Here is a 19,901-nt window from a genome sequence, read left to right on the forward strand (position 1 = left end):
CCGGAGGCACACACAGCTTTTGGCCATGATGAAATATATATTATATTCTATAGAAATCTATATATTATATTATATTATTTACATCATAAAAATCCTGGACTCCCGCCGGAGCACCCGGAGTGTTCTAGAATGTTTACAGAACAAGGCCAAAAGCTGTGTGCGCCTCCGGATGATATTATGAATCCGAGCCATTGCAATTCATCCACTGTAAACACTAGCCCACTGTAAATGGCACGAAGGCTCATTGTGGGACTGGCTCGTAGTGGCTGTAATTCTGCACAATAGATGAATTTCTTGATCGTCTTCAAATACTGTATTAGGGGCCAACTAACACCTATATAAAATCATCCATAAAGTAGCATGCCAAGGGACCTTTAAAATATTTTTCAAAATTGAATGGTATTGTGCAAGTCCAAGCTCATGTGAACATTTTAAAAGGAGTCTCTAGGTGAAACATTGTGGAGGGATTAGGGTCTCTAAAATTTGTAGAGAATAATTAATAAAGAAAGATAAAATAAAAAAAGAAATGATAAAAACCAGCCAGAGTCTTGAGGTTCTTCAAATATATTAACATATAAATTCAATTATGAATTGAAAGCATTGATATGTTCATGTATTTATTTTCCATGCATTTCTCATTCACCCTGACAATGTAGAAATAATTACAAATAAATGGCTTTACAAAACAACAGCAACTTTGAGACATAACGTCATATTACTTGGATATAATCCTGAATATTGGATTTCATTATTCTGTTTCATGATCATCGAGCCCACCTAAAAACATATAAAAATGAAAAGTAATTCCATTTATGGCAGTAAACATTATCTTCAGTACCATCAACATAAACTGTTTATCATCCTAGTGATCTTTAGAATCATAAACAGCTCCACCCTTAATTGAAGGTAAAACATTTTTAGACAAAAACATTTTTGAAAGGAGCTTTCGTATCTCTTTGGACTGTACACCATATATGATGGGGTTGAGGCCACTTGGAACTATGTGAAACATAATGGCGGACAGCTTCCTGTAATCTGAGTACTGAGGAAAGCGATGCATCAGAATAGTTAACATTCCGCATAAAATCACTATAAGGTACACTGAAAGGTGTGTGCTGCAAGTCTTTAGAGCTTTACTGTTCAGAGCTTTGTTTTTACTGGTCAGACAGACAGCTGTGATCTTTACATAAGTAAGGAACACCCCGCCGATAGAAGATGTCAAAAGCACCACAGTAAATGTCAGGCCATAGGCATTGTTAATGAAAATGCTCTCACAGGAGAGCTTAAACAGTGAGGCATTGTCACAGTAAGGATGTGTAATCAAGGTTCTGCATGTGTTCAGTCTGACAGTCAGCCCGATCAGGATGGCCACCAGCACAACAGCCACACCCCAGGCAGAGAAAATCAACTTGATCACCATTTTGTTATTCATAATAAGAGCATAGCGCAGAGGATAACAGATAGCCACATATCTGTCATAGGCCATGATCATCAAAATGGTGTGAGAAGTGGTGCCAAACAAGTGTGAGAAGAATGCTTGGACCACACACTCGTAGTAGTCGATGAAGCGTTCCGAAGGAGGCGTCAAGATGTCAGCGAGAAGCCTTGGCACCAAAACTGAGCTTCCTATGATGTCGTTGATTGGCAGGTTACAGAAAAGCAGATACATAGGCTGGTGTAGGCTCCTTTCAATGCCAACGAGCACTAAAATACCCACATTCATAATAATGATTAATAAATAGAAAATTAGTAAAAAGGCAAAAACAGGGTATACAGATTGCTCTGTAACCTTCAACCCTTCTATCTGAAGGGTAAGGCTGTTGTATGATTCGTTTCCCATCGCTGAAATCAAATACATATATATATTGCAAATAAATATAACGGTAACTTCAGATATTTTCCGATGTCACAATATTGTCACTGTTTGACGTAACAAAAAAAAATCATATTTAGGATAAAAACATCTGGTTAGTGTTATAGTAAACTATAGTAGACACTGTGCCTCTTTTTCAAGCTTTTCCCAAGACTATGCTTTCTTCAATCATGTTCTAGAAATACCAGTGTGCCTCAGAATCAAGCACTGTACAAGTACATCACTTATGTGATGATTTATAGGGGAGGGTTTTTAAAGTCAACATATGCTGTGTGAGTCACCCAGTTCACACCATAGTATCAAGCTTGGCACCAACATGGTCAGTTGACCCCAGGGATTTTCCGCTTGCTGCTCCACCTCTTTGTGACATTGTTCTGCTGTAATCATAATAAAGCTTTATTGCAGACACATAACACATATGTGTCCATATAACACATCACATAAATAGTCCTCCTTCTCCTCTAGCTGGGCCTCTCCATCAGCTCCTTCCCCACCCAATTCAGTTTTTCCCTGCCCCAGGGTTCCTTGTCATTGAGAGTTTTATGCAACCTCATCGAAGTGTAAGTCACCAGATAGCCTCATGATTAACATTTACTGATATTCTTCATAGTTCATAGTTGGCTTTTCTGGAACAAACTTTGATAGTTATGATGAAATGCATTGTGGTTACAGGCATGTTGTTAGTTTACATGTACTTTATGTTTAGCAAATAGTTTGCCTATTGTCTATTTTATTTTGTTTTATTATTATCCATATGACCCACTTCTTCAAAGTTTCAATGTGTCAAATTCAGCCCCTCCAGTTAGTAGGCTCGAGAGTTTAAGAATGAAAAAAAATGAAATAACCTAGCCAGTCTCACACCAAAATGTAGCTACGTGTGCCCAGTGCATTGGTAAACGTAGTAGTAACGTCACACATGAGGGGGTCATTACCTCGGCCAAGGATGGATTACTGCACGGGCGGTGGGCCTACAAGGCCAAGGCCCAGGGGCCAAGAGGGCCTGAAGCCCAAACCTCTGCACAAGCATTTCAGTATTGTCTCTACAACATTATACCTACTGATATCTTAAGGGGGCCCTGAAGCCATCTAACATTGGTTATGTTATGTGATATGTCTCAATAGGGCCCCTCAATCATATGCCACGGGTTGTGTAATTCATCCCTCATACGTGAAAGGGCCCTCTCAATCAAATAGAATGGCTCGGGTGGTGGGGGGGCCCTTTTCTCGCCATCTGGGCCCAGGGGCCCACTGACTCATAATCCGTCCCTGGCCTCGGCGGAACTTGTGGAGGCGCTGTTCTGTCTGGCACACCTTAGTTTATGTGTCCATTTCCTTGCCACTGGAACCCAGTTCACGCCACAAACAAAACAATTTACCTGGGAACTATAGATCTATGAGACTGAACGATGACGGTCACCACGAATGATGCCATTCAGCTACCTGTCGCGAGATCCTTATATCAAAAATGTCACATGTGACTGACTGGAGGCATTTCCCGCTGCATTAAATGGATGCGAGGACATTTGGCCCTTGCTCCTTGGCTGGAACGCTTCGTTTCGTTCCGAGTGACAAAGGAGGGTGACGGTCATCGTTCGGTCTCATAGATCCATATTTATGGTCATAACTCACGATCTACTTTGACCTCTCTCTGACTGTCACCATGGTCTTACTACGGATGACCAGTACCAAAAGTCTTGCAAGGAACAGAGGAACCCTCTTCACTAGTCTGATTGGCAGCCGTCATGAGAACAGTGGCGCTGACCGTGGTGGATGTTGCATTCATTCTGTACAATCTGGCAAAAATACATGGAGTACTCCAGGATGCTGCCACACAAACGTCACCAAGAGCAACCCCTTTCAAAGCTGCCCATGAAGTGGTCATGCTACATGTGGAGTGAGCCACCAGGCCCTCAGGGACTGGGAAACCCTGCTCCGAGTAAGCTTGGGCAATAGTGTCCACTAGCCAGTTGGACACTCAAAACAACAAGTGTTGTTTTGAGATTGGTTGACCCAACTGCTTAGCTCCATAGCATACAAAAAGCTGAGTGTGAGCATATCTCAGCTGCTGTGTACGATCAACACAGGCCCAAAAAGCCCTAACTGGGCACAGTGTATGAAGAGCCACCCCTGTTGGACAGGATGGCTTAGGGTGAAATGCCTCCAGCTCAATAGCAATGTTAATTGACTGACGGTTTAGTACCTTGGGGAGGAAGGACGGATTCGGCGAAGGCGACACTGCTGTATTTTCATGCAATCAGTACTCACAGAGAATGCGTGCAGCTCACTCTCTTGGTAGAGCACAAGGCCAGTAAAAACGCTGTCTTCTGTGTATAAAACTTAAGATCAGATTGCCCCAATGGCTCGTACGGGGCTGTGGTCAAATACCTCAACACCGAAGGCAGGTCCCAAGATGGGGCCCTCAAACATCTGCCTGGCCGCAGACGGTTTGCACCTTTTAAAAACTATACCATCTGGGGTTTTCCCACACGAAGGCCCACTACTAAATCATGGAATGCAGAGATAGCGGCTGCATAGACCCTTAGGGTGCTGGCCGCCCTGCTAGTGTCCAAGAGGGACTGGAGGATATGGAGTACCACCGCCGCTGAGCAGGTCTTTGGGTCAAAACCCCGGTCTTGACACCATGAAGAGTACAACCTCCATCTCTGCTGGTAGTTTGCCCGAGTGGAAGGTGCCCTAGCATTGCTTATGGTCTCCAGAACAGCCTCACTCAACCCCTGGGGCTGAGGCTGAGGAGGGACCAGGCCCACAGCTGCAGGACAGCTGGCCTGGGATGCCAAATTCGACCCTCCACTTGCGAGAGAAGGTCTGCCCAGACTGGCAGAGGGCCGGGTTGGCTGTGAACAAGGCGCAGGAGAGCCGGAAACCAATGTCTCGCCGGCCTCTTGGCGTATTCTTTTAAGCACCAGTGGGACCAAAGGTATTGGAGGGAAGACGTATAATAATCCCTCCGGCCACTCGTGAGGCAGTTCATCTCGCCACATTTGGCAGTGGGTCGTCTCCCTGGATGCAAAGACATCGACCTGGGCTACGCCAAAGCGTGGCCACAAACTTGCAACCTCCTCCGTGTGCAGCCCCCACTCTCCCGGAGGAGCTCCGGACCTTGAGAGGAGATCTGCGGCCTGGTTCAGAACACCAGGAATATAAACTGCCCAAAGTGCGGGCGAGGCGTGGGAATGCCCAAAAGAGGAGTACCTGGGCGGCCTTGAGGCAACGCTGCGATCTTGTGCCCCCCTGGTGATTGAAGTGATAGACGGCCGATTAGACCGATTCATCCCTCCCAGACTGCTCCCCAGCCTGTCTGAGAGGCATCTGTGGACACTAGCATCCGTCTGGAAGGTACCCTGCCCAGGGGAAGTCCCTGTGTGAACAAGCTTGACGCCCTCCAGGGTAGCAAGGCTTGCTAGCATGATTGGGTCACCTAGAGTTTCCTGTGCATGTGACTCCGTGGGTGAAGGTTGAAAGCATTCAGTCAACACTGCAAGGGTCGGGACCTGAGAAGGCCCAGTTGGACCGACATTACTGAAGCAGATATTAACCCCAGCATCCTCTAAAATTAAAGCAGTTCTATACGCCTGCCCCAGCGAAAAGCGCAGGGGACTGCCTGGATCCCGCCTGCTCTCTGAGGGGTGAAAGACGCCCTCATTGTGAGAGAGTTTAGGCAGAGTCCTAAAAAAGATAATTCCAGTATCGACTCTGTATCCTTTACGACATGCTGCCGGGATGGGGCTCATACTAGCCAGTCGTAGAGGTAGGGCATAAACCTTAAACAACTCTTTTGAAAGGGTGCCAAGGCAGCAGCCACCACCCTGGTGAACACCCCTGGGGACAGGGAGAGGCCAAATGGAAGGATCTGAAATTGATAGGCTTGTCCCTGAAACGCGAAACGGAGGAACGGCTGATGTTCCTGATAAATTGGGACGTGGAAGTACGAATCATTAAAGTAGATCGTAGTGAACCACTCGCCCGGCTCTATTGACTCTAGGATGTGCCTTGTCTGGAGCATCTTGAACTTTCAAGTGAGTGTTCAAGAGGCACAGGTCTAAAATGGGGAATAGCCACTGTCCTTTTTGGGGACATATAAATATTGAATAAAAGCTAGCTTGTTGTTTGCTGGTGCTCACCTTTGCTATAGCGTATTTCTGCAGCAGTGTTTCCACTTTTTCTGCTAAAATGTTTGCCTGGACTGGAATCTGTAACCCCTTGAAATTGTTGGGGGGCGCCAACGTTGGGGCACCCTACTTGCCACTGACTGGGGTAGATACCCTTTGATAACGCACAGGCCGGGCAGGGTTTTATCTGCTGAGATCCTGGCGTGTGTTACCCGACCAGGGTTCCTGATTTCTCGAAACACGTGTGTGTGTGTGCGCTGACGGCCTGCCATTCTAGCTGTGGAATGATGGAATGCCCTTTTAACACCCTCACGAGCACGCACGGACTCCTGAGCCTTAAGCAGTATGGCCTGTGAGTCGGGCTTGGAACACATTCCCCGGCTGTATCTCTCCATATTTATGATTTCCCTCTTTACATCCTCTGGGAGGGCAGTCTGGGCCAGCCAGATCTGCCTACGAGTCAATGACGACATTGCTGAGCCTTTGTCATGAGCAAGGGCAGGGCAGGCAAATTTTTTATTTTTTTTAAAGTGGTGGGTACAAAATTAATCTTGACAAAATCTGGTGGGGACGTGTCCCCGGCGTAATCGACGCCTATGCCTATACACCTGCTGCTGAGTCCATCCTGCACACAGCAGCGCTAAGCCTGAAAAAGGGGGGGGGGGGGGGGGCTGACGGCAATTTGCCACTGAGCACAGTGTGTGGCTCCTACCACTAGGGGGTGGTAGAAATTCAAAAGATTTTTTTTTCAATGAATAATCGTGATAAATAATCGTGATATCAATATTGATCAAAATAATCGTGATAATCAACTTGGAAATAATCGTTCAGCCCTACTCTGAAGTAAGTTGGTAGGGTTCCCTCTGAATCGGTGGACTTCAGTCTTTTAAACAAGTGCCTTTTTGTTTCAAAAAGGTGCCATTTACCTATGGCTTTATGTTCGCATGACTGCTTTGGTTTGGCGCAAGGACAATGCCAACTATTTATTTTGCTGTCATAGGCTATAATGGTCCTTTGAAGCCTGCTATAGTAGGACACCTTGGGCTCCTACACAGAAATGTGGTATTTGGCTTGTGGTCCACCAACTGTAAGCTCTAAAGACAGGGGCACACCTTCAGCATCTGCCTCCTTTTGCCGCTGTATGAGGCTTGCTTTCCGCTCCTCTCCAAACCATTTGTTTTGAACCATCTCAACTAAGGATTCCTCAGATAAAACAGGAACTTTGCCCTCTGACCGTGGGCAGTATGACAGTGACCTCAGATGATGACATTCAAAGGGTAAGATCCTGGATCGTACGGCAAATTCTGCATTCAGTTGGCATTGGTTCAACTCACATACAATTTTCTGTGTAGGTCCCCATGATTTTTTTATAACGTGTATGTATGGGTGTTGCTGGACCATGAAACGACTTTTCAACTGCAAACACACAATTTTTTGGATCGATGCACTGGCATGCCAAATGTCTTTCTTTCGAAACAACCTCGAAAGAATCTACATGCTTTCGGCGTATGTGTGTCTTGTAGTTTTTCCAGTATAATTGCAGGTTGCTGTGTGAACAAGTAACCTTTGCTGTTTGTCTCACAGGAGGGCTACTTGTCTCACAGGAGGGGTCACTGGGGTAACTGAAGGGGCCACTGGGGTGACTAGAGGGGCCACATGTCTCTCTGGAGGGGCCACTGGGGTGTCTGAAGGGGGCCACAGGGGTAACTGGAGGGGCCACTGGGGTGACTAGAGGGGCCACATGTCTCTCTGGAGGGACCACTGGGTGACTGGAGGGGCCACTGGGGTGACTGGAGGGGCCACTGGGGTGACTGGAGGGGCCACTGGGGTAACTGGAGGGGCCACTGGGGTGACTGTAGGGGCCACATGTCTCTCTGGAGGGGCCTGTGGGGTGTTGTGAGATTCCAGGTGCTTTAAGAGCTGTTCTCAGTTTATAATTGTAATTGCACAATTATAACAATGAAAGTGGGTAGTCTCCCTCAACCTAAACTGCACTTTATGATCGTGAACTCTGAAAGAAGAAATATGCAAGATCTATAATACAATTAATAAAAACTGCTTTCATTACGGACATATTTTAAATTGTGTATTTAAAATGGTATCAAATATACATAATAATAATAAAAAAAAATAGAAAATGTACCTCTGTATTTAACCGAGGCATGGCATTTAATATGATGGTCGATCTCATATTTTGACCCTTTATATCTGCAGAAGGGGCAGTGATGAAGACCGCTGCTGTCCAGCTGTATTTCAGGGCTCTCGCCATCCACAATTACACTGACGTGTCTCTAAAAGTCAAAGAAAACCAGTATAGACATAAAAGCAGTTTTCTACAAAAAAACATTTCAGCGTTTCGGTTTTCCATTTTTCAGCTGCTTTGTATAAGATGACTTGTGCATATGCACAATGTAATTAGACAAAAATCATATTGATATTCGATTTCTGTGGACTCCCACATTTCAAGACCCAACATGAAGTATCAACTCATTGCTAAGGATATCCACAATGACGATAAAGTAAGAATGCACCAAGGGAGGGGGAGGGTGAGGGGGGCTATTTTGACCTAAGACACTAGGATATATTTCATCTATATTCGCTAAACGTATTTATTCCACCGAATGGTTGACATTGGTTGACATTCCTGAGATTCTAAGCTTTCAAACGGTGTATGACATGACTATATCACAATGTGGACTGAGTGCCCGCCCCTCAATGGGGACTGAGTGCCCGCCCCTCAATGTGGGCTCCGTCTGCGGGCTGCATTCAGGGGTACTTGTCCTGGACCCCACCCTATCATTCCAGTCCCACATTAAGAACGTTACAAGATCTGCAGTCTAACACCTGAAGAACATTGCACGACTCCGACCCTCACTCTCAGACCCAGTTACTGAAACCCTGATCCACTGCTTCATCTCTACCTGCCTGGACTACTGCAACGCCATACTCACCGGTCTCCCCTCTAAAACCCTGGACAGACTGCAGTATGTGCAGAACTCAGCTGCCAGGGTCTTAACTGGCATTAAGCCCTGGCAGCACATCACCCCCACCCCGATGCAGCTCCACTGGTTACCAGTCAAGATCCTCATTAAATTCAAAATTCTATTACTCACATACAAGTCCCTTCATGCTCCAGCCCCCCGTTACCTCTCTGACCTCCTCCACCCCTACACCTCTCTGCGGTCCCTCGGGTCCTCTGACAAGGACCAGCTGGCAATTCCCCGCACGAGACTCAAGACCTTTGGAGATAGGGCCTTTTGCGTGTCCGCCCCACTCTGTGGAATCAGCCCCCCCCCCCCCCAACATCCACTGTGCCCCTTTCGTGGAGACTTTCAAAAAGTACACGAAAGCACACCTTTCCTCTGAGGCCTATGGCCTCTAACTCACGACCCCACCCAGCGCCTTGCGCATTTTGCACTCTCACTCACTTGCCCACACATACACCCCCACCTCCCACTCTTGTGAAGCGACCTTGAGTATCCTGAAAGGCGCTATATGAAATATTTTTTTATTTTTTTTATTATTATTATAACCGCGTCTTCCGATTACAGTTTAATGTATTTTTCACAATTTACCAGCTGGAAACAGGGAAGCAGACAGGCCAGCAGGGACTCGACAACAGGCGGGTGTCAGACAGGCGAGGGTTCGGAAACAGGCAGGATCAGCGTTGTAGAAACAGTTCAGGAGTTGTGGGAAAGCTCTGTGAGTACGAGAGACGATCTGGCAGAGACTGATGCTACGTTTACACGATGACGGTCTGAACAGAAGACGCAAAAGTGGCGTTGCGTCTTCACTTTTTATTCTGCGTTTAGACGAGCGTTTTCGGGAGGAAATCTGCGTGCATACGGTGACGCAAAAGTGTGTGGAATTCAATTGGGTATGCATGCCAGGCTGCTAGGTGGTGCTGTGATAGACTATCACACAACACCGCCATGTCTGAGCGCATGCGTAGAATCTTCCTTCTCTTATCCGTGCCGCAAAAACCAAAAAGATCCTTCTATGTTCAGTAATACTATCTGTAAATATCCTGTACATTTCGTGGAAATACTCCTGTATGCTTTTTAGAGCTGCCAGAGCAGCTTGAAGGTCCGACGCATGGAAATAATCTAACATGTTTGTTTATTTCCTTGTACTGGCACATGTATGTGACGTAAACGCGTACGCGACCTGAGCAGATCTGAGCAGTGTTTTGCGTCTTGGCAGCTTAGACGGGAACGCTACGGCGGAGCGTTTTCAACTTTTCCACTCTGGAGGATTGTTTCAGATTTATGCGTTTTCATGCCCCAAAAACGCTGTCACCGTCTAAACGAAAGGCACTTCCGATAATTTTTTTTGTCGTTTTCACCCGCAAGCGTCCTCGTGTAAATGGGGGCTGAGTGGAGAGAGAGGATTCATATAGAGGGGTCACAGGTGAAGGTGGTTGGGTTAATCAGGGGAGATCAGGGTGGCAGGCAGGTGAATGGGAAAACCAGGAGCGGACCATGACACATTGTCTGATTACAGTTTAATTAATTTTTCACACTTTACCAGCTCTCGTTTTGAGGACTAATCACCACGCCATTCGTTTCAATGGGAATCGCGACGGTCTATATTTTCAACATAAAGTGTACATATTTATAATTTGAAATTCGGCCCAGCCTTTATACCACAGATAATCTAGGGCAGTCATACTCAAGTAGCGGCCCGCGGGCCTTTTGTGGCCCGCGGGGTGTCTATTAATGGCCCTCGAGCTGTTTTGAAAAGTTTTTTAATTATATAAAAAAAAATAAAAAAAAAATAAAAAAAAAAAAATCGTACTGGGCGCTCTTATTTTGAAACCGCGCGCCGCGATCTCAATACGAGGCTGGGGGTTGCAACGATAAACAGATAGCACTCCAGCCCACAGACCGCTCCAGCCCTCCCAAACTCGAGGCAGACAGTCCATCTCAGCAGCAGTCAAGGCCGATTTAGGGTCGTTTTAGACGCAGAGACGTAAGCACGTAATTTACACAAGGGACTTGTTTTAGACAAGTTTTGATTTACGGTTCCTTTAAGGTCCCTTAAGGATTGCGCGTGTTGCAAGGGGATTCTCCGCCAGAACAGTAGGGGGAGCAACGAACGAATCTGTGGGCGTGGAAGTGGAAATCGCTGGCTTGTTTATATTTATAATTATCATAATTCGTTCTTGTGTTTTCTTCTTCTCCTTCTTCAAAATTCTTCATTCGCTTCTTTCACAGCCTTTTAAAAATGGCGCTATTATGCTGTAAAACCGGAAATGTGAGACTCCTGAAAGGATGTGGTTAGCTGGCCAATCACAGTCTTTGCGAGCTGCGTAGGGCCGTAGTGTTTTAGTCGCATAGTCAGGAATTTTGGCCGACGCACTTAAGCACGTAAGGGGGGATATTTTACCGCGCAAGGGGGGGTTATGTATCTTACGTGCTTACGCGTTACGTCTAAAACAGAGCATATATCGGCCTCAGTCACACGTATACCGACCGGCCCCTTGAGTCACTGAAAAAAATTTTTGTGGCCCCTCATCATTTCTACTTGAGTACCCCTGATCTAGGGTCTAGCATATAACCACGTTTTCCGATTACAATTGAATGCATTTTTCACATTTACCAGCTCTCGTTATGAAGGCTGAAATACAAGCGGCATATTGATCTACTATTTCATGACGCTGTGCTCAGTCAGCAGCCAGCGGTCAGCGTTTATAGGTCTTTAAGATAAAAAAAAAAAAAAATGTATATTTTTCTCCTGGTCCTTATTTTAAATAGGTCATACAAATTATCGATAATTATCGATATCGACCGATATGAAACACTTATATTGTGATAGCCATATCGCCCAGCCCTAATTGGGTATAACTGCAATAAAATACTTTAAGCAGGGGAAGTTATCTCCTACATTCACCATTCATAAAATTCCCCCTGCGCGCTCGCGCTCTGCCCTGTCTCTGTTACGAAGCGCGAAGCTGCCCCTGCATCTCTGCACGTTAGTTGGCGGGCCGAGCCCCTCCTTCTCGCGTGTGTGTGTGTGTGTCCAGTCCTCCCATATTAATGTGTAAACCACATAACAAGTAGTCAACAGAAGACAATGTTTTAATCCCACTTTATATCTCCTTGTTACTTTCAGATGAGAACCCCTGTCCAGCCTTTCATACTGGGTGTCAGGCTAGGGAATTTAAAAACAGGCAGCCTTGGTTAGAGTGGAGGGAAAAAAAGTTAGGTAAATGTCAGCCAACATACAGTTGGTATACACAATTGATATTCATAATGTTAATCACTATGCAAATGAGAGTATAGCTAATTCATGGTCATTTTTAAGGTGCAGTAATTTCACACTTTTACACAATTCAATTACAGTATGGTATGTTAGATAACAACAGTAAGAGCTCAAATTAGAGCAATTGAAAGTGAAACATTAGTCTCCTGTCATCTCCTTCTCATGCACTGGTTAGCCATGGTTGTAAACAGTTCATTAAATTATTTTGAGTAGATTTTGTCTTTGTTTAGCACGTGCTATTGCTACTATTGATTTACAAAGGACAACTTGTCATTGTTGTGTTCTATTTGTTCATACTGTTATTAAAACTGATAAACCTACTCAGCTTTCCATGATTGTTGATAATCGTTATACTCTTAAATCAGCGGGTTGTAGACCCCTGCGTTGGTGAGTGTGGTGCGACACCCCATAAGCGCCACACACGTACACGTACCGGTGGGACGGGTTTGTACGAGGCTGGGAGGGAATCATCACAGTATACCCACTACAATAAAATAGACTACACCGCTGGTCAGCAGCAAGTAGAATCGACAAGTCAGCGTCAGCGGGCAACCTGCCTGGTTCATGCCCTCCTCCCAGCCAATCAGAATCAAACATTCTTAAATGAAGTACAATAATAGGTAATAAGACCCCTATTATATGCTTATTAACATGAATTGGTGTTAATAATACTATCTAGTTAATAATAACATAATAAACGTGATTATTGTGAGATTATAAGACTTTTATAAGCACTCTGAGAGGCGCTGTTCTGTCTGGCACACCTTATGTGTCAATGTCCTAGCCACTGGAATTCAGTTCACAGCAAAAACAAAACATTCACATCGGTCACACGTAATGTTGTTATGGCAATTAGTGGACTATGGTTTGTTGTAAAAGCCGTTGTGATAAATCCTCACCTGAGTTTTTATCAATTTAAATTAGTAGTAACGTAAGCAACTAGAACCGTGCTTTGTAGACATATTCCTCATCACAGCAACCCGTTCCTATCAAAGGACGAAAAAAAAAAAAAAGTAATCCATTTTTTAAATCCATGTTAAAATCTGCAGGATATAGAGCTAGTCAGCCTAAAAAAAAGTCGCAAACAGTGTCAAATGGGATGTGTTAAGATTGGCTCAGTTATATGATTGATATGATTAATGCAACACAAAAAAAAGATTTTTTTGTTTTGTTTTCCCAGCAATATAAGGGGTGTTTTTACACTTCAGTCTGCACTGTGATTTGAAGTAATGTTCAGTTTTTTAATAAAGATGAGGCAATTACAAATGTTTCTTTTTTTTATCCGATTAATCTATTATTCAAATAATCGTTAGTTGCAGCCCTAGATCCTTGTGAACTGCAATAATAACAGCACATTTATAATGGAAAATGGTACAAATTAATTTATTGGCACTGCAGGAAAATGTTTTGATTCAAAGCATAAAAGGTTAATCTTGGATATCCATTAACTCACAGTTACCATTAAAAATGTGTTCATTATGTTTCACATACAGAGAAAGAAGATGTAAATTCAATACAAACACAATTCCCATATGTACCTGACTGGATTATTGCCCATATTAAATAAAGATGATTATTTTTTGTGAGCTACTCAAATCTATCACGATTTACATGTAAATTCAATGACTTAAACAAACAAATATTTTAACACACATTGAATAATTTAAAATATATTTTACATTTAACTAAATTATATAATGTAAAATATCACACAATTTAAGTGACGTTTGAGTTCGAGGTGGACTCACTTGAGACACGGCTGGACACATGTGTGTTTATCTAGGTCAGGCAAACCTCGATAAATATTGACCTCCCAGCATTCTATTGTGTTGTGATAACAAATGTATTGCTTCCATCCTTAATCAATGGTAGAAAAAGATTGGACAACAGCTTTCGTATCTCTTTGGACTGTACACCATATATGATGGGGTTGAGGCCACTGGGAAGTATGTGGAACATAATGGAGGACAGCTTCCTGTAATCCGAGTGCTGAGGGAAGCGATGCATCAGAACGGTCAACATTCCACATAGAAGCAAGATAAGGTAGACAGAGAGGTGAGTGCTGCATGTCTTAAGAGCTTTACTGTTCAAAGCCTTGTTCTTATTGGTCAGACAGACAGCTGTGATCTTTGCGTAGGTAAGCATTGTACTGCCCATAGAAGATGTGAAGAGAAGCACAGTAAATGACAGTCCATATACATTGTTAATGAAAACACTCTCACAAGAAAGTTTAAACAGTGAGGCATTGTCACAGTACGGATTTGTGATGACGGCTCTGCATCTGTTCAATCTAATGGTCAGCCCAAGCAAAACAGCCACCAACAAGAAGGACACACCCCAGGCAGAGACAGTCAGCTTGATCACCATTCTGTTGTTCATAATAGTAGCATAGCGCAAAGGGTTACAGATAGCCACGTATCTGTCAAAGGCCATGATCATTAGAATGGCGTAAGAGGCAGTGCCGAACATATGTGAGAAGAATGCTTGGACCACACATTCATAGTAGCTGATTATGCGTTCAGAAGGAGGCACCAGAATGTCTCTAAGAAGCCTTGGCAGCATGATGGAGTTTCCTATAATGTCGTTGATTGGTAGATTACAGAAAAGCAGATACATAGGCTGGTGAAGGCTCCTTTCAATGCAGACTAGCACTACAATACCCACATTAGTAAACATGATAAAAATATAGGATATAAGCAAAAAGAAAAAAACAGGGTACACAGAATGTACGGTGACCTTTAACCCTTCAATCTGCAGGTTCAAACTGTTGAATGTGTAGTTGTCCATCGCTGAAACCAAAGACATCACTGCCAAAGAACATTAAAAGGTGGTTATAACAATAAATAGATATTATTATTCAAAAAAACTATTTCCTGTGAATGTAAATAACAATTTAATTTATGTACGATGCAATATGTCAAGTTTTATCCAAATCTATTTGATTATTTTAAATTAAACCAAAATATTCCATATCTTTCAAAGAGACTGAGCAGAAACTGTATACATCTTCTGCTTTTCAGTCCTCCATATTAACATGGCATCTGCAACATTAGGACCTTATGAACTATTATATGGAAGGCGTTTGATGAAAATCAAATGATGCAACCATTTGTCCCTATGGCAACCGCCTAGTTTAAATGTAAACATCATCATTGAGCATTGGGCTGTATTGAATTTCCTTTTTGATTATAAATATATGAATATGGCATTATGGAGTAAAAAATAACATGAAAAATATAGGAACCAAATATATGAATCAGGAAAATAATGCAATATTTCTTATTAGATATATAATTATAAATAAACATGTGAATAATAATTCTTCAAAATTCATTATTCATGGGAGTTTATACAACGGGGGACCTAACGATCACAGTGGTGAAGCCATCCGGCTTCACCACTGTGAAGGGGGTCGCCGGCCCTCCGCTGCGCGTCGGGGCCAGACAACGCCCCTTAACAGTGGTATAATGAGCACATACCACAGCCTGGCGTGATCTAATGCTTAAGTATTCAATGGAATTGAATGGTCTGAACGTGTTAATTGATTGGCTTGCCTATTACCTACACCTGACTGCCATCTCAAAGTGGCAATCTCAAAGATTTCCACATTGTTCACCTTTGGCGATAAGGAGGAATTGTTCCAATAGATCCCAATGTTGTCGCCACAGACCCCCAGTTGTAACATTCATGGAACTGATAATGCAATGGCTTTCACCATTGTGTTACCTCATTCGGCGATAGGTAGGGGCTTGACCAACTTGCACATCAGGGGGAATGATCTCTGTTCCAGAGGAGAGGAATCCTGCAGTACATTCTGATCAAATCCTCAAGGTCATGGCCGACCCCATGTGCAGTGAAACCACGTAAGAACATTAACCCAGCAAAGAAAATCATCGCTTATATCAGAGCTGGTCAGAAGCCAACGGCAACTCCCAAGGACCTCCTCCTCCAGTCTTCTCTCAAAGTGCACGACTGAGAGCTGGAGAAGCTCCTCAAGTTCCGAGAAAATGTGGGGCCGACAAAATGTGAACAACACTGAGACCGGACCTGGCGCTGCTCTGATCGAGGACGCCAATGAGAGAATGAGAGGAAAGTCTGCTGAGCCGGTGGAGCAGTGCCAGCCCAACGGAGAGCTAGCATTGTGTGAGTCCATCCAAGTAGGGTGCAGAGGGTTTGCACAGGACCAAGCAAGCAAAGGGCCACAGAAATTGTCACTTATGGCGCATTACCACTGCGGGTGTGGTTCGGTTTGGTATGAATAGGTGCGGGACGGTTCGCGTTTACACCGCCAAAAGTGGGCGTGGTCCGGACTTAGCCGTGATTAGCCGTACTTATCGTACTTGCTTTGAGGTCACGATGCTTACGTAGCTGCCGCAGCTATCGCCATCCGGCTTAGACCCCGCCCTACCATAAGAGTACTGTCGGCGGTGGAAACGCAAGTCGTAACTGAGCTGTGCTTAACTGCACCTACACTACCGGACCTTATCGTACTGGGCCTAGCCGCACCTGCCGGTGGAAACACGCCATAAGGCAGCTGAAGTTACCTCAAGGTAGCTGTGGATCAGGAGTGGAGAGTCGTGGGTGAGGTACTGCTGCCTGGACATTAGGGCTGGGCGATTTTTTCGGTTTAAACAATTAATTCGCATTTTTACTTTGCTACGGTTTGTGAAATGGCTGAACCGAAAAATCGCGATTTAAAAACAGTTCTAAATCCGTGTATGGTTCGTTCTTTGAATATTCCGATTTAAAACAAAATCAGAAAAACCAAATAACAGAGTCGTTCTTTGGTTTTTCTGATTTGGTTTTGAAACGGAAAAAGGGCAAAAGGGCTAGGGATCGACCGATATATCGGTCGGCCGATATTATCGGCCGATATTCGCGTTTTTTACGTGTATCGGTATCGGCCGATACGTGGCCGATTTTCACCGATTTTTTTTTTTTTTTTTTTTTTTTTTTTTACTTGTTCTACCTCACCTGTTTTTACTATTTGTTAAATATAGTTTTTTATATTGAAGTTCAATAAATGTTCCTTTTTTTTAATTGAGACTTGTAACATTTGTTATCAGTGTAATTTTTATGATTGAGGGAGCAAAAAAAAAAAAAAAAGTAGTATCGGCTCTAAATATCGGTATCGGCGTATCGGCGTATCGGCTAAGTCTGATGAAAAAATATCGGTATCGTATCGGCCCTAAAAAATACGTATCGGTCGATCCCTAAAAAGGGCTAAACAAATAAACGGCATTTCATTTGTGTTTTTGTAGAAGGCAGAACGCAGCGAGCGAAGAAAAAAGAGCCTACCACCTAAACCAGCAATAGACTGTCCAATTATATTTAGCCTTAGTTATGGCCGCACTTGAACCATATGGGGATTTTATTCGTGAACTATTTCACAATGGAAAGACACACGACGAGATCAGTACCGCTCTAAAGCAATCTGGTGCACCGAAGTGCTCCGTTATGACCGTGAGGAGGTTTTGTGTGGAGCACAACCTTCGAAGAAGAAATCTAGTTTCTTTCTTCATCTATGTAGCCTATTGTACAATATGTAGGCTACTTGTCATTTAGATGTATTTTAATGTTTTATGACCAGCTAGGTTTCTTAGTAAACAGCCACCTGGAATATCATGGCGATCTTCTCCACGGTCATATCGTCCACTCGCAGACTAAAGGCCGATATATGCTCTGTTTTAGACGTAACGCGTAAGCACGTAAGATACATAACCCCCCCTTGCGCGGTAAAATATCCCCCCTTACGTGCTTAAGTGCGTCGGCCAAAATTCCTGACTATGCGACTAAAACACTACGGCCCTACGCAGCTCGCAAAGACTGTGATTGGCCAGCTAACCACATCCTTTCAGGAGTCTCACATTTCCGGTTTTACAGCATAATAGCGCCATTTTTAAAAGGCCGTGACAGAAGCGAATGAAGAATTTTGAAGAAGGAGAAGAAGAAAACACAAGAACGAATTATGATAATTATAAATATAAACAAGCCAGCGATTTCCACTTCCACGCCCACAGATTTGTTCGTTGCTCCCCCTACTGTTCTGGCGGAGAATCCCCTTGCAACACGCGCAATCCTAACCTTAAAGGAACCGTAAATCAAAACTTGTCTAAAACAAGTCCCTTGTGTAAATTACGTGCTTACCTCTCTGCGTCTAAAACGACTCTAAATCGGCCTTAAGTCGCCGGCTCCCACGGAAAACAATAACGATGGCCATTGTAGAATGCGAAACTCAATGGAAAGTTGGAAAACGTCTTTATATGTATTTTTTTAAAACCATGTGCCCTTTTCCCGGCATTTATTGTGGTTTTATCTAAATCTCACACAAACAAAACAAGCAATTGGATTATTCAGTATTCCCGTTTTGATTTAAAAAACAGAAAAATGCTGTTTCAAACGTTTCAAACTATTTCGGCAAGTTTTTCCAGGGATGGCCTACAAGATCTTTTTTTTCAGTTTGATATAAAAAAATCTTTGCACAATAATGACAGCCAAGTGGTGCTGATTAAATTTTTTATCCTCGAGCAACTGATTGGTTCACGTAGGCCTAGATTACTTGGTAATCTCATTTATTTTTATTGTGTTAATAAAGAAAATATGTATTTAAATTTTGCCTTGGTCTTTTTAATTTGTTTAGAGAAAAACTGAAAAAGAATTCGAGGTTTAAATCGTAAATTGTCCATTAGTTAGAAAAAAATCGAGATTTTATTTTTAGGCCAAATCGCCCAGCCCTACTGGACATCAATCCCAGCTTGGTCGCCTGGGCAATGGTATTGAACCCAGGATACAACACTGAGGATGTTAATGAGTACTTAGCATCGATCAGCTATCTTTATATTGTGGGATTTGGGTTATTCTAGCAATTGTACGTGCATGACACTTGTTCTATGAACATCCTTAATGTATCGATATAGTTGTTTCTCTTTCTTCTGGCAAAAACTATTTATCATTGTATATTGCAATGTAATTGCTCAATATAATTAGTGGAGATGTTTGGCTCCAGAGGCCAAAGCAAAGAGATCAGGTCAGTCTCTATGGAGCAACAGCTTTGTCCCTCTCTCTCCCTCCCTATTCCCATGGTCCATCTCAGTCTGCCTCTACCTGGACCCATGTGCGTAAATTGAATTTGATATTTATGTAATATGCATCATTTATCGACTACTTGTTTGATCATCTGATTCACCAGGCTGTGTGTGTATGTTTTTGTCGACATACGCATGTGTTGGCCATCAACATATATCACAGAGATGACACCGAATTGTCCTGAATTATTCATGTTTCTTTAGTCCTTGTTTTCATTTTTACTGTTTTACATAACATACATACATTTCTGAAACATAAAAAAACATTCTGCAACTTTCCATATAGACAGTGTCCTTACTTTGTTGTCATCTCACTTTGATAAACATTTAGAAAATGGCAGATTCTTTCCCCTGAAGATTAATTAACATGAGGAACAGCTAATAACGATGTTGTTTTAACCAGCCCCAAGAGGACATCATTAATGATGTTCATTTCCTCTAGTGAGTGTCTTCTTAAAGGGGCAAATGAGCACTCCTGACGGGTCGTTCATTTACGTTAGGGGACACTAATTGTTGCTGTGACCAAACAGTGGTAACATGGAGGAATAC

The 19,901-nt window shown here is 43.4% G+C and overlaps 2 protein-coding genes across 2 annotated transcripts; both read right to left on the reverse strand.

Moving 5' to 3' along the window:
• Positions 1–862: 862 nt before the first annotated feature.
• On the reverse strand, positions 863–1,840 carry LOC115547106 (olfactory receptor 146-like). Its single transcript, XM_030361076.1, has one exon. It carries the CDS (start codon positions 1,838–1,840, stop codon positions 863–865), a length of 978 nt encoding a protein of 325 aa, XP_030216936.1.
• Positions 1,841–13,780: 11,940 nt separating this feature from the next.
• Positions 13,781–15,281, reverse strand: LOC115547438 (olfactory receptor 52N5-like). The gene has a single exon (XM_030361653.1). The coding sequence runs from the start codon at positions 15,070–15,072 to the stop codon at positions 14,089–14,091; it is 984 nt and encodes a 327-aa protein (XP_030217513.1). The 5' UTR covers positions 15,073–15,281; the 3' UTR covers positions 13,781–14,088.
• Positions 15,282–19,901: the final 4,620 nt, after the last annotated feature.

Source organism: Gadus morhua, chromosome 7 (genome assembly GCF_902167405.1).
Source record: "Gadus morhua chromosome 7, gadMor3.0, whole genome shotgun sequence".
In the NCBI taxonomy this organism is placed as follows: Eukaryota; Metazoa; Chordata; class Actinopteri; order Gadiformes; family Gadidae; genus Gadus; species Gadus morhua.

Excerpts from the sequence above, each read along its gene's own strand:
- LOC115547106 (XM_030361076.1), bottom strand. The coding sequence starts at position 1,840 with ATGGGAAACGAATCATACAACAGCCTTACCCTTCAGATAGAAGGGTTG.
- LOC115547438 (XM_030361653.1), bottom strand. The coding sequence starts at position 15,072 with ATGTCTTTGGTTTCAGCGATGGACAACTACACATTCAACAGTTTGAAC.